Genomic DNA, 13,710 nt, shown 5'->3' on the forward strand with positions numbered 1-13,710 from the left:
AATGCTGCAGCTATTTATTCATAGTGTCGTCTAAGCAAATACCCCGCTTTTAAAAGCTGAATAGAAAATCCAATCACGGTGTGACTGGTATCACAAACACATAATTTATATATTGCATTCAAGTTTATTCAACCTATACTTAAATACATTAATTACCAAAAAAAATGATATAATAAAGTCTTCTTTTATCTGATTAATGACACCTTTTTCAGCGGGCCAAATTTTTTTTATTTCCGAAGCCCGCCGGACTAATATTAATTATATCAGATAGTTGGTGAGCAAACGCATGTGGAAATGAACAACAATTTCGAAAGTGCATATACTATCTATAAATATCAAGGGGATTCTATACTATAACAATACCTGCGATGTCATCCACAGCAGTACCACGACCTAAACCTTGGGAGACCAGTGCTTCGTTAGAGGAGCCACAGCGTAATGCTCAGTCTTTAAGTGCGATGATGACCTCGAATCAGCAGGATTCCAGGCCAACTGAAGAAAGCAATAACAGTAATAGTGCAAGTGAGTCTGCTCCCGAAGTTTTGCCGCGGCCTGCGGCACTTAACTCCTCTGGTACCTACGGCGAATCGAATACAATACCGGGAATATACGGTAATAGCAATTATGGGATACCCTATGATAATAATCCGTATAGTATGAACTCTATATACGGAAACAGCATAGGGAGGTATGGCTATGGAGGATCGTACTATGGCAACAATTATGGATCGTTTTATGGAGGAGGGTACGGTGCAGGAGCGGGATATGGAATGAATAATGGAAGTGGACTAGGTGAGTCGACGAAGGCCACCTTTCAGTTAATAGAAAGTTTGATAGGCGCTGTTACTGGATTTGCACAAATGCTGGAATCTACTTATATGGCCACACACAACTCGTTTTTCACCATGATATCCGTCGCAGAACAGTTTGGTAATTTGAAGGAAATGCTAGGTTCATTTTTTGGTATCTTTGCTATAATGAAGTTTCTTAAAAAAATACTCTATCGTGCTACTAAGGGGAGACTAGGAATACCACCAAAGAATTTCGCAGAATCTGAAGGAAGCAAAAATAAACTAATTGAAGATTTTCAAAAGTTTAATGATAGTGGTACCATAAATTCTAATGAGAAAGCCACAAGAAGGAAAATTTCATGGAAACCGCTACTATTTTTTTTGATGGCAGTATTTGGTTTTCCATATCTACTAAACAAATTTATTACTAAACTACAGACCTCTGGAACCATACGAGCATCGCAAGGAAATGGTAGCGAGCCTATTGATCCTTCGAAGTTAGAATTTGCAAGAGCGTTATATGATTTTGTTCCAGAAAACCCAGAGATGGAAGTTGCTTTAAAAAAGGGCGACTTGATGGCAATTTTGAGTAAGAAAGACCCTCTTGGGAGGGATTCTGACTGGTGGAAAGTGAGGACAAAGAACGGCAATATTGGCTACATTCCGTATAACTATATTGAGATCATAAAAAGACGGAAGAAAATTGAGCATGTTGATGATGAAACGCGTACACACTAGTGCATCAATATTTGCACACATATATTCGCATATATATATAGTAAAATCTAAAGTAATGTAAATATTCCAGGGAGAATCAGCAGAAACGAGACGAAGTACTTCTTAACAAAAAGCCAGATAACGGTGCAAAAACACATTATATTCTCCATCTTGAAAACACAATCTCCTACGTACACATATGCGTATTTATTTTTATATGAATGAAACGCCTATGGATATATATATGGGAATATAGACATTCACAATTTCAGGACAATTGTGATATGGCAATATCCAAGGCCTGCGGTGCTGGGCTTCGCTTTTTTTCACCAACAAAATGAGATGGACAAGTTTATCATAGCAAAGAAACAATAAGCAGATTACATAAAGTCGTCATCACCGAATTCAAAATCGTCGGGGCCATCTAGGTCGAAATCTTGATCTTTCTTAAATGCGCCACCCAAATTGGTCTTACCTTTGACTTTCTTCTTACCAGCACCCCCAGTAGCAGTACCACCTCTAACACGGGCCAGACGAGCTTGCCTCTCCTCTCTTTCCTTATCTTTGATCAAAACGTTCAAAGTAGCAACTGTTTGTCTTATAGATTCGATGGACATTGGTTTTGCTACATCTCTAATCAAATCAATCGCTAACGATGAGGAGTAGTTCAGCGGAGATTTTTTGTTCATTGGTGTAATAGCAGCAGTAAGAGCCTTTCTTAAATCCTGGTACTCTCTCTTTGTTTCGGCGTTAAACAAAGGATGTGTTTCGATAGGTGTGTCCTTGGTAAAGGCGGGTCTTTTTAGAGCTTGTTCCTCTTGTTCCTTTTGTAAAGCACGAGCCCTTGGATGTTCTTCGGCAACACCTAAACCCGCAAACAAATCTGCAGCATTGTTTAAGTCAGACTCCATTTCAGCCTTTTTGATTAATTCTTTACGTGTCTTTTCATCCAATGTGTCAATATCCAATAGGGCTCTGTCAGCGGAGGATTCTTTCCCTTTTTTAACCTTTTTTGGTTGTTCTTTTTTTGGCTTTGGGGCAGGCTTCTTTTCTTCCTCTTCTGCATCCCATGATTGCATGACAGGTTCGTCATCACCAATTTCAGCATCCCATGAGTCCATCAAAACGGCGTCATCATTACCCATAGAACCATTGATAGCTTCGTCGTCCCAAGACATTTTTATTACTTTTTTTTTTTTGAGGTGGTGGTTAGGATAGAATAGTTACAAGGAACTCAAAAGATAGTAAGATAATTTAAAGCGAGAGTTCAAGAATGGTGGGAGCAGTCAGTTCTCAATTCTTTAATGTAGTACTTCTGACTTAGCTAGCATGAAAAAAAAATTCGGAAAATGCCCAAAAACAGGTGTGTTCGTCTAATATGATACAGGGACGACCATAATATCAAGATTAGTGACATTTGATGTATAGTTTAGCAGAATGACTGTTATAAATAAATAATTATATATGTGTGTATATTAAATTTTGTTGAACCAGCGCTTATTTACAATTTTTAGGACGTGACCAAATGCGAGCTGCACTAGTTTTCTCAATTTCGCTCGCCCATGGTGATATCTTTAAAGATCTTTAAATGGGAACATCAAAACTGAGGATTTCTCGCCTCTTCGAGTTTTTGGATAACAAATGCCATGCCCATTCTGCTTTTCTTAACGTTTTCGTCAAATTTAGTGCGCGACCAATCCTCTACCTTAGATTTGATACCCATATTGAAGCCACTTGAAAACTTCACCCGGCTGTCTGCTATCGTACTACTTGTAGCACTGTCAAATTGATAGGTAGTATATTCTTCAACCTTCATGATTCCAGTGTGATCCAGATTCCTAGTGTAAGTTTTCATTGTGGAGTTAGCGGGGTTCACTACGGAAACTTCGATTATCCATGTTTCTGTTATACCTCTTAAAAAGGGTTTGACCCATGTGGGCAGCTTTCCGGACTTTTTCAACAGCCTCGTTGTGCGCAAATTTCCTTCTTGATCAACGTTCCTTGATATTGTGTCTATGGATAGTACATGGGGGGAGTATGGATTGGGGTATCTATTAAAAAAGGCGCGTGAAACAGAGGCAAAATCGGTAGGAAATATATGTGTGCTTTTGTGTAAAAGGACCATTGCAACTCTTAAGGATATCTTACCGCCGTCTCAGAAGCCAGACAATACTTATTGAATATGATTACTCATCCATCTGTCATATATATTTTTTTTTTCTAGCTTATTATCCAGGGAGAGCGAGAAATACTGCGGAGTTTTTCACCCGAAAGAAAAAAAATACGCAAGCACGATGATAACAATAGTTATATTATTGGTTACCTACAGTGTATAAAAAGAAAGAGTTTTATTAAAATGCAGAACTATGTGGTGGTATACAGAACTGATTATACATTCTATAACAAAAGGGCACCAACGGCGAATGCACCCGCACCATAAGCTATGTGAGTGCCGGCAAAGGCGCCATTGGTAGAATTGGACATTACGGACGCTACCTTACCGTTGACTGTAGACTTGTATGTAGTGGTCAGTGTCTCTACTGTAGAACCTGACGTAGTGGTATAAGTTGATTTGATAGTGCTTACTACCTTGGTGCTTGATTCCGGTTTTGATGAGGATCCCGAAGATGATTTACTTGATGAAGCCGTGTTGTCAGTTGTGGCTGAGGACGGTAGCCACCAAACAGTAGATGTGTAAGTCTCACCTAACGAATTCGTGGTAGTTACTATAGTAACTGGCCCGTCCGTTGATGTTGATGTCGTTGAGGAGGATGCGGAGTTGGTGATTCCGCTTGACGTCTCTCCGGTGGGCTGCACAGAGGCAGTTGAAGTTGTGCTTACGGCAGAGTTGCTTTCGGCCACCCACCATAGGTACTGTGTCGTGGTTTTGCCTTGTGCATCCGTCGTCACTACGGTGGTACTTGGAGCCACAGCATAGGTGTTGCTGACGACGTTGCTAGTTTGTACTAAGCTTTTTCCGGTAGAAACTACAGTTGATGCGCTTTCTTGGGCTTCCTTTGTCGTGGTAGGTGTGATCTCTTGAGAGTTTGAGCTTTCCTTTTGTGAGCTATCTTCAGAGTTCTGGCCATCTAAGGAACCAGAGTCTTTTTGAGCAGCGGCTAGAGTAATTAAGGTGGTAAATAATATGGAACAGGCCTTCATTTTATATATATGTTGGGTTTGTTTATATTTTCACTAGATCGGTGAGTATCTAGTCCAGAAGAGTTGATCTTTCTTACATACTTATATATGCTCACTACCGCCTTCTGAGAAAGTAGGCGTTTTTCAGCTACCTCAGTCGCTAAAAATAAATGCGAGTTCTCAAGCCAACTTGGACTCCAAGGCGGTAATTATAGTGATTCTCTTTGTCTATTTTTGGATTTATTTTGGAGGCTGACACTCTAAAGCCAGCCATTGGATTAATTATTTTTTCACTTCGTCAATTGACTATGCGGAAAAACTAAATGTGGTCAAATTCTGTCGGCTATGTACACGAAAACTATATACGCCTCGTCCTTTCAGCCACTACAACATAACAACACCGACATTGCTACGCCTTTTAATGTCGTTACTATTGTCGGGATTCAAGCCACCGGTAATCGGCTTTGCTCTATAATTAAATAAATAGAAGTTCAAGAACCCGTCACCGGGCCCGAACTTCAAATCATCCAAGAACAATGTATTATCTTGCGAAGTCAACGCGTTAAAAACATCCATATTAGCGTTTTTGGCCAAAATACAAGCGTCATAAATCAATTCACACAATCTTGTTTTCAAAGCCTTAGTAGCTTTTGGATCAAACCTGTCTTTGAATTGGAAATCTGCATCGGTGGCATAATAATACAAGTACCCGATGCCTAGGTCCTTATATTTTGTGTTATTTAGGATTGTGAATGGCAATGAGTAAAATGAGAAGAAGTCTGTAATTTTTCCATCGGGCTGTTCGACTACATATGAGAAAATTACTTGTTTATCCAATGGTAACGATTCTTCACCAATGAAATTATGTTCGAATTCTTCTTTTGTGAAAATTTGAATTAGTTCGAACCTGGATTGATATCTTTTGAACAACTCAAAAACTTGGTCAATATCTTCCTTCTTTAATTTTCTCAATCCCGCTGTCTTTGTTTTGGCCGGTAACGCATTCTCAGCAATCATATCCTCCTCTGTGTGCCCATCTGGTAACCCTGTGAAATCTACTTCATAAAGTTTCTTCCAATTCAAGGGACGATGAGTATAACGACACGTACTCACAGGTGCTGGCAAAACAATACCTGCCGTGTACAATGCATGCCAGATGTCACATTTGTTCACTCGTCTCGTAATTTCTTTAATTAGAACAGGTGTTAATCTCTTCGATCTTAGCTGTTTGTGAACGCACAAGAAATTGATTTCTACACTAGGCACTTGTTTACCTCTAACACCAAGTGTTACTGGTATGGCTGAGATAAAGGCAACTAATTTCTGTGTTTCTTTAACGCGAACACCAATATGCCAATCCTTCTTCCAACCTGGACTCTTTAAAGCCCAATTGAAGAATTCTTTGGTATAGTTAAATCTGAAGCCTGCATCGCGGTCTTCCACGTAGTTTTCATTTAGTAGAACGAAAACATCTTCAAGCTGTTTTTTGTTGTCCACATCAATACTACACCATTCGAAGCTAGACAATAAAGGTAGTGGCTTGTCAGATATATCTTCCGGTGTCTTTGGCTTATCAATGGGGCCTTCTTCCACCACCTTTTCATCGAAATCTTTGACCGGTTGCGTTCTCCAGAATTTGTGGTCTTTCATAGCTTTTTTCTGTTCTTGAGTGAATTTTGAAGTATCGTCATTATTCAACTGTAATAACTTCAATAAATTCTCTAATTTTTTCGCTTTATCCTCTTCTGACATTCTATAAATACGTTTACTACCGAAGCTCTATGACAACCAGAGCTATTGTACAGATCATTCTCTAAAAAGCGTGCAACACATATCATCTTCAATTATAGTGAATTACTTTTATCATGAGCAACGGCTGAAATTATTTTATCCTATTGTTTTATGACAGTATCCTTTCAAAAGAGTCGAAAGGATCCTCTGTTGCAAGAACTACTATTACGTAATTATACATAGTCCGCCTGCAATTTCTAGTGAGACTTTGCTTTGCTTTCCACTTTGCGATTAATATTGAGAATTTTAAACGTTAACTGAATTCTTACCCACCCATAATAAGAACTCTAACTGGCGAATTTATCATGAAACAAATCTGCAAGAATAAAAAATTAGAGAATCGTGCAATTCAATTTAATTGCCTTGTCCGTTGTAAAACTTTTCCATAGGCCCTACCTTGAGTTGATCATATGTATTATTCTATATATATTATATCCAGTCGGGTAATAAATTTTCTCGCCCTCGAAAAAAAGAAGTGAAAAATTTGTCTCGATGAGCTGAGATGAGTTTGAAAGAAGCAAAGAGTTTTAATTTGTAAACGATAGCAAGTGTACCCTCAGTTGAGTCTATTACGCCTTCCTTATTTGGAAACTTAGAAGACGAATAAAAAAAACAAAATAACTAATGATTTCTGCTACTAATTGGGTTCCAAGAGGGTTTTCCTCGGAATTTCCTGAAAAGTATGTTCTGGATGATGAGGAAGTGGAAAGAATTAACCAATTAGCACAGTTGAATTTGGATGATGCTAAAGCTACTTTGGAAGAAGCAGAAGGCGAATCAGGTGTTGAAGATGACGCCGCAACAGGTAGTTCTAATAAGTTGAAGGATCAGTTGGATATAGATGATGATTTGAAAGAATATAACCTGGAAGAATATGACGATGAGGAAATTGCAGATAATGAGGGTGGTAAAGACGTTTCCATGTTCCCGGGTTTAAGTAATGATAGCGATGTTAAATTCCATGAGGGTGAAAAAGGTGAAGATCCATATATTTCATTGCCTAATCAAGAGGATAGTCAAGAGGAGAAGCAGGAGTTACAAGTTTACCCATCCGATAATTTAGTTCTTGCTGCGAGAACAGAAGATGACGTTTCGTATTTGGATATCTACGTTTACGATGACGGTGCTGGGTTCCACAGTAGCGATATTCCCGTTGAAGAAGGTGATGAAGCTGACCCAGATGTTGCTCGTGGATTGGTTCGTGACCCTGCACTTTACGTTCACCATGATTTAATGTTGCCTGCTTTTCCACTATGTGTTGAGTGGCTTGACTACAAGGTTGGATCCAATTCCGAAGAAGCAGCCAATTATGCTGCCATTGGTACGTTTGATCCACAAATTGAAATTTGGAACTTGGACTGTGTTGACAAGGCCTTTCCCGATATGATTCTGGGTGAACCTCTTGATAATTCAATGGTGTCTTTGAAAAGCAAAAAGAAGAAGAAGAAGTCTAAGACTGGACACATTACTACTCATCATACCGATGCTGTTTTATCCATGGCACACAACAAATATTTCCGTTCCGTTTTAGCATCCACCTCTGCAGATCATACCGTAAAACTATGGGATTTGAACTCAGGTAACGCAGCCCGCTCCTTAGCTTCCATTCATTCAAACAAAAATGTTTCATCATCTGAATGGCACATGTTGAATGGTTCCATTCTTTTGACCGGTGGTTATGATTCTCGAGTAGCTTTAACAGATGTTAGAATTTCTGACGAAAGTCAAATGAGTAAATACTGGTCTGCCATGGCAGGTGAGGAAATAGAAACTGTTACATTTGCCAGTGAAAATATAATATTATGTGGTACTGATTCTGGTAATGTGTATTCTTTCGATATTAGAAACAATGAAAACCGTAAACCAGTTTGGACATTGAAGGCACACGATGCTGGTATCTCCACATTATGTTCAAACAAATTCATCCCTGGTATGATGAGTACAGGGGCCATGGGTGAAAAGACTGTCAAATTATGGAAATTCCCCTTGGATGATGCTACGAACACTAAGGGCCCAAGCATGGTTCTGTCTCGTGATTTCGATGTCGGAAATGTATTGACATCGTCATTCGCTCCAGACATCGAGGTAGCGGGTACCATGGTCATTGGTGGTGTCAATAAAGTTTTGAAACTATGGGACGTTTTTACCAATAGATCTGTACGTAAGAGCTTTAAAAGTGAACTAGAGAATGTTCAAGCAAGAGCAAAAGAAGAAGCCCAAAAAATAGGAAAAAGTTCAAGAATCGCCAGAAAATACACCAGTAACGATAACCCAGATACTGTTATAACCATTGATGATCAAGGTGAAGATGAAGAAGAAAGAGAAGGTGGAGATGAGCATGATGACATGGCATAATCTGGATATGAAAAATATTAAAGCAGAGTACATTGCAAGTACAAATAAAAAATCTATAGAAGATAATACTGTATACTAGTGTAAGAGGAGCCTCAGAAAAAAACAATATAATACATTAATATGTGCTGTTACGGTATAATTTAGCATATGATGACAATGTGGTGAATTACAGTTGTGTAACTTTTTTATATCACCCGGCATATATACGCTCGTAGAATGCGATGTGAAAATTTTCTTTTTTTTTTTTTTTCAAAGTGAAATTTTTTTGAGTGATGAGATGGGAAATGAAAAATTTTGTGCAATTGCGTAGTGTCTACAGTTTTTTAAGTAGTTATTAAAAGTGTTTTGGAAGGTATATTTCTAGGAGAAGAAGCGTGCAGAACAGTATTTAGTGAAAGATGGCTCCTATTGAATACCTACTGTTTGAAGAACCTACTGGTTACGCAGTTTTCAAGGTTAAGTTGCAACAAGATGACATTGGTTCAAGATTAAAAGAAGTTCAAGAGCAAATCAATGATTTTGGTGCTTTTACAAAGTTAATCGAACTTGTATCTTTCGCGCCATTCAAAGGTGCTGCTGAAGCCCTTGAAAATGCTAACGACATATCAGAAGGTTTAGTCTCTGAGAGTTTGAAAGCTATCTTGGATTTAAACTTACCAAAGGCTTCCTCGAAAAAGAAGAACATTACTTTGGCTATTTCCGATAAAAACTTAGGTCCTTCTATTAAGGAAGAATTTCCATATGTTGATTGTATTTCAAATGAACTTGCTCAGGATTTGATTCGTGGTGTCAGATTACATGGCGAAAAATTATTCAAAGGTCTACAATCTGGTGACTTAGAAAGAGCCCAATTAGGTTTAGGTCACGCTTACTCCAGAGCTAAAGTGAAGTTCTCTGTTCAAAAGAACGACAATCACATCATTCAAGCTATTGCTTTATTAGATCAATTAGATAAAGATATCAACACTTTTGCTATGAGAGTTAAAGAGTGGTATGGCTGGCATTTCCCCGAACTGGCTAAATTGGTACCAGACAACTACACTTTTGCCAAGTTGGTTCTTTTTATCAAGGACAAAGCTTCATTAAACGATGACTCCTTACATGATTTGGCTGCTCTTTTGAATGAGGATTCGGGAATTGCACAAAGAGTCATTGACAATGCCCGTATCTCCATGGGACAAGATATATCAGAAACCGATATGGAAAATGTTTGTGTTTTCGCTCAGAGAGTCGCTTCCTTAGCTGATTACAGAAGACAATTATACGATTACTTATGCGAAAAAATGCACACTGTTGCACCAAACTTATCAGAATTGATTGGTGAAGTGATTGGTGCTAGATTAATTTCTCACGCAGGTTCCCTAACTAATTTATCTAAGCAAGCAGCTTCAACGGTTCAAATTCTTGGTGCTGAAAAGGCTTTGTTCAGAGCTTTAAAAACTAAAGGTAACACTCCAAAATACGGTTTGATTTACCACAGTGGTTTTATTTCTAAGGCCTCTGCCAAGAACAAGGGTCGTATTTCTAGATACTTGGCTAACAAATGTTCTATGGCCTCTAGAATTGACAATTACTCTGAGGAACCATCTAATGTTTTTGGTTCCGTACTAAAGAAACAAGTTGAGCAAAGATTAGAATTCTACAACACTGGTAAGCCAACTTTGAAGAATGAATTAGCCATTCAAGAAGCCATGGAACTTTATAACAAAGATAAACCAGCTGCAGAAGTGGAAGAAACCAAGGAAAAGGAATCCTCAAAGAAGAGAAAATTAGAAGATGATGATGAAGAAAAGAAGGAAAAGAAAGAGAAAAAATCGAAGAAGGAAAAGAAAGAAAAGAAGGAAAAGAAGGACAAAAAGGAAAAGAAAGATAAAAAGGAAAAGAAGGATAAAAAGAAGAAAAGTAAGGATTAAAAGGAACAATGAATCGAAATAAAGTATATCCCATCTTTTTGTGTACTTTTCTTCCCTTTAAAGTTTTTCATATATATATATATTATCTTTTATTCCCTTCTAATATTCTTCTTTAGGATTTGGAAGCTGTATATTGTATATTTAGAAATATTATTAAATAAAAAAGTCATATGTTATTTTGAGCTTAAGTACCCTCTTATGCCTCTTTCACTCGCCATTACTGACATTCTGTGATCGCCATTCATATATATAGGCCTGATTGTGCACCAATTGCCGCGCTATCACACCTCCATAAGCGATAGCATTCTTCAGAATATCTTGAAGGCTCAAAACCAAGCCATTGACCGCACAAATCAACTAAAGAACCCATGTCAGACAACGAAAGTTTCTCAAATCCATTAGGCCCCTCACTAGGCGCTACAAGACATTTAAATTTCAGTCCCTTACTGGGACCGACAATCAATTGTGTTAGCACACTTCCTATGAATCCCGTTATAAATTCTGGTGGTTGTAGTGTACATTCATTTTCCGTCATTACCTTCATGCTGGCGATTTTATCAGAGGTGCCAATTACTATTATATCAGGGGAGAACTGGGCTAACTGTGATATGATAGATCTACTTATCATGTTACCAAAAATCGGCGATATACTAATGAAATTCTCCTCCATAGAAAATAATAACGTCTTTCCAAATGAATAAATCGGGAAAGAAAAACCATATACTGTTTCATCGGCGGTGTCATTTTTTTGATCAGGATCAACCTCGTTTGGAAAGTTTTCGTCGTAATTCCACGAGTGTTTACCTGAAGATTGGGGAAGACTTGGACTTTTCACCGTCAATGTAGTTTTAATTTCACCAATAGAGGTTAATTGAAGCAGATTTTTGGGGAATAATGGGTTCATTATCTTAGTAGTAATGACGGCTGTCGAATATTGAGGAACATCCAAGTCCTGAGGAAACTCAACTTTTGGAACCGGGCAGACTTCTAAAGATTGCAGGTTTTTTGAAATCTCTGGGAGATCTAGCAGATGTTTTGGTTCTGGTAAGTCATTCCATTGTTTAAACTTCAAAAAGAATCAAGTAACATAAGTTAGTCAAACCACTCTACTCTAGCAAAATATGATGGGGAAAAAAGATTATTGTAACATACAAGCATCGCTATAAATGAAAATTTTACTGTAGTGCGATGATATCTTGGTCGCTGTTTCTTATTATTTCGCCTGTTGCCACCTATTGCCACGCAACTTCTTAAATTGATTTCAATGAAGTCTGAAATTTTGATGCGAAAGAAAAAAAAAAGTAAAGGCAATAAAACTTCATCAAGTCAAACGTCATCTATAAATAATCCCACTTCAGAATTGAAAAAGACTACATTTGAGTGGAGGAACAAAAGCAAAAATGTCTGAATTAGGTGCCAAATATCAACAGTTGCAAAATGAGTTAGAAGAGTTTATTGTGGCCAGACAAAAATTAGAGACACAATTACAAGAAAACAAGATTGTAAATGAAGAGTTTGACCAATTAGAAGAAGATACACCTGTGTACAAATTGACAGGCAATGTCCTTTTACCAGTTGAACAAAGTGAGGCACGTACCAACGTGGACAAAAGATTAGAGTTCATCGAAACAGAAATTACAAGATGCGAAAAGAACATAAGGGACAAGCAGGAAGAACTAGAAAAGATGAGAAGCGAGCTAATTAAACTGAACAATACAGCAGCTTCCACTGGCCCAGGAAGGTAAAACAAACTCACAGGTCCTCGGAAAGACAAGAAAGCGCACAGTACCAATAAATCTGCCCAAAATAAAATTTTCTTTTATATACAATTATGTAACTTACAAACAAAATACCTACGCATTTCACTGTCCTAAACTTCAAATTGACATGTAAGATTGCTTAACCCCTAACTAATTGAGATTTGATTAAATTTACCGTAGACATTAACGTATACCAGGCAAACTCTTCAGTATTGTTATAGTACTCACCCAAACGCATGACCCTATGTAATTTATCCTTTGCAAAAGTAAACGTTTCTTTGTAATTGTGGGATTTATCCTGAGCCATAAATAACTTTGAACCAATGTAGGTGCTCGAAACAGCCAATCTCTTAGCATACCATGCAGAATCATGGTGGTCCTTTTCGTTGGAAAAGTAAATCATATCATCGGACAATCTGTGTAGTTCAGGAATTGCAGTTTCAAAGAGAAAGGCGCTTGGAATAGCCAATTGTGACATTAGTTCCGACAAATGCCCACCGATTGGCTTGTCCATCTCCAATCTTTTTAACAGCAAATGTTCTAATGAGGGTAGTTTGTATTGTGGAGTTACGTCAGGGTTGATTCCTTCAGTTAAACGATACCTTTTATCTACCAATTGAAACTTTATCAGTTCCATGACAGCGGTGGAAGAATGGAAAAACGAGGGCGAGTTGGGAGCACCTATTGAAGAGATCATGGAGGAAGGATAGCCGAGCTCATTTAAAGATTCAACAATGGATCTTTCAGAGAAACCGTGCTCGGGAACAAACTTTTGTAGAGCTAGTGACAATACTTTATACTGGGGTGATTCTTTTCCATAAGTTAAAGGTTTAATATGAATTGGTTTAACATGTTCGATAGGGTTCGAATGATATAAACGAAAGAATTTACAGCCCGTTCTGGCAGTATTGCGACAAAGCATGATTTATAATGTGGTAAAGACTCTGTTATCTCTTTCCAAATTGGGGTGAAGTACCTTATGTAGGCCCAAAAAAAAAAAAACCCCGTATTATTGTTTCTTACTATTGTTATTGCTATTTTTCTTCCGCCTAATATAGTCCGAAAAGGAAAGGATATGTCATGGCAACTGTAGTCAGTATACTACTGTATAGGTGAATGGATTAGTTAATGGACTATTAGGTCAACCATTACGAAGGGGGTGGGGTTAGTATTTTTGTATTTACAGATATTGAGATATCATACATAAGAAAAAAATTATAATAACGGTAGAAAACGCATATA

At 37.9% G+C, this 13,710-nt stretch overlaps 10 protein-coding genes across 10 annotated transcripts; 4 read left to right on the plus strand and 6 right to left on the minus strand.

Moving 5' to 3' along the window:
• Positions 1–368: 368 nt before the first annotated feature.
• PEX13 (peroxin PEX13) lies at positions 369–1,529 on the plus strand (the record flags this gene model as incomplete). The annotated part of the gene is made up of 1 exon (NM_001182078.1): positions 369–1,529. The coding sequence occupies one exon, from the start codon at positions 369–371 to the stop codon at positions 1,527–1,529; it is 1,161 nt and encodes a 386-aa protein (NP_013292.1).
• A 359-nt stretch (positions 1,530–1,888) lies between these two features.
• Positions 1,889–2,686, minus strand: HCR1 (translation initiation factor eIF3 core subunit j; the record flags this gene model as incomplete). The annotated part of the gene is made up of 1 exon (NM_001182079.1): positions 1,889–2,686. The coding sequence occupies one exon, from the start codon at positions 2,684–2,686 to the stop codon at positions 1,889–1,891; it is 798 nt and encodes a 265-aa protein (NP_013293.1).
• Positions 2,687–3,105: 419 nt separating this feature from the next.
• UPS1 (Ups1p) lies at positions 3,106–3,633 on the minus strand (the record flags this gene model as incomplete). The annotated part of the gene is made up of 1 exon (NM_001182080.1): positions 3,106–3,633. One exon carries the CDS (start codon positions 3,631–3,633, stop codon positions 3,106–3,108), a length of 528 nt encoding a protein of 175 aa, NP_013294.1.
• A 272-nt stretch (positions 3,634–3,905) lies between these two features.
• Positions 3,906–4,670, minus strand: NCW2 (Ncw2p; the record flags this gene model as incomplete). Its single annotated transcript, NM_001182081.1, has 1 exon — positions 3,906–4,670. The coding sequence occupies one exon, from the start codon at positions 4,668–4,670 to the stop codon at positions 3,906–3,908; it is 765 nt and encodes a 254-aa protein (NP_013295.1).
• A 363-nt stretch (positions 4,671–5,033) lies between these two features.
• On the minus strand, positions 5,034–6,401 carry NMT1 (glycylpeptide N-tetradecanoyltransferase NMT1; the record flags this gene model as incomplete). The annotated part of the gene is made up of 1 exon (NM_001182082.1): positions 5,034–6,401. The coding sequence occupies one exon, from the start codon at positions 6,399–6,401 to the stop codon at positions 5,034–5,036; it is 1,368 nt and encodes a 455-aa protein (NP_013296.1).
• Positions 6,402–7,064: 663 nt separating this feature from the next.
• On the plus strand, positions 7,065–8,795 carry PWP1 (rRNA-processing protein PWP1; the record flags this gene model as incomplete). The annotated part of the gene is made up of 1 exon (NM_001182083.1): positions 7,065–8,795. One exon carries the CDS (start codon positions 7,065–7,067, stop codon positions 8,793–8,795), a length of 1,731 nt encoding a protein of 576 aa, NP_013297.1.
• Positions 8,796–9,193: 398 nt separating this feature from the next.
• Positions 9,194–10,708, plus strand: NOP56 (snoRNP complex protein NOP56; the record flags this gene model as incomplete). Its single annotated transcript, NM_001182084.1, has 1 exon — positions 9,194–10,708. The coding sequence occupies one exon, from the start codon at positions 9,194–9,196 to the stop codon at positions 10,706–10,708; it is 1,515 nt and encodes a 504-aa protein (NP_013298.1).
• Positions 10,709–10,949: 241 nt separating this feature from the next.
• On the minus strand, positions 10,950–11,866 carry PBA1 (Pba1p; the record flags this gene model as incomplete). Its single annotated transcript, NM_001182086.1, has 2 exons — positions 10,950–11,774; positions 11,861–11,866. 2 exons carry the CDS (start codon positions 11,864–11,866, stop codon positions 10,950–10,952), a joined length of 831 nt encoding a protein of 276 aa, NP_013300.2.
• Positions 11,867–12,108: 242 nt separating this feature from the next.
• YKE2 (tubulin-binding prefolding complex subunit YKE2) lies at positions 12,109–12,453 on the plus strand (the record flags this gene model as incomplete). Its single annotated transcript, NM_001182087.1, has 1 exon — positions 12,109–12,453. The coding sequence occupies one exon, from the start codon at positions 12,109–12,111 to the stop codon at positions 12,451–12,453; it is 345 nt and encodes a 114-aa protein (NP_013301.1).
• Positions 12,454–12,607: 154 nt separating this feature from the next.
• Positions 12,608–13,390, minus strand: COQ9 (ubiquinone biosynthesis protein COQ9; the record flags this gene model as incomplete). The annotated part of the gene is made up of 1 exon (NM_001182088.1): positions 12,608–13,390. One exon carries the CDS (start codon positions 13,388–13,390, stop codon positions 12,608–12,610), a length of 783 nt encoding a protein of 260 aa, NP_013302.1.
• Positions 13,391–13,710: the final 320 nt, after the last annotated feature.

The sequence above is a fragment of the Saccharomyces cerevisiae genome, chromosome XII (genome assembly GCF_000146045.2).
Source record: "Saccharomyces cerevisiae S288C chromosome XII, complete sequence".
NCBI classification, from domain to species: Eukaryota; Fungi; Ascomycota; class Saccharomycetes; order Saccharomycetales; family Saccharomycetaceae; genus Saccharomyces; species Saccharomyces cerevisiae.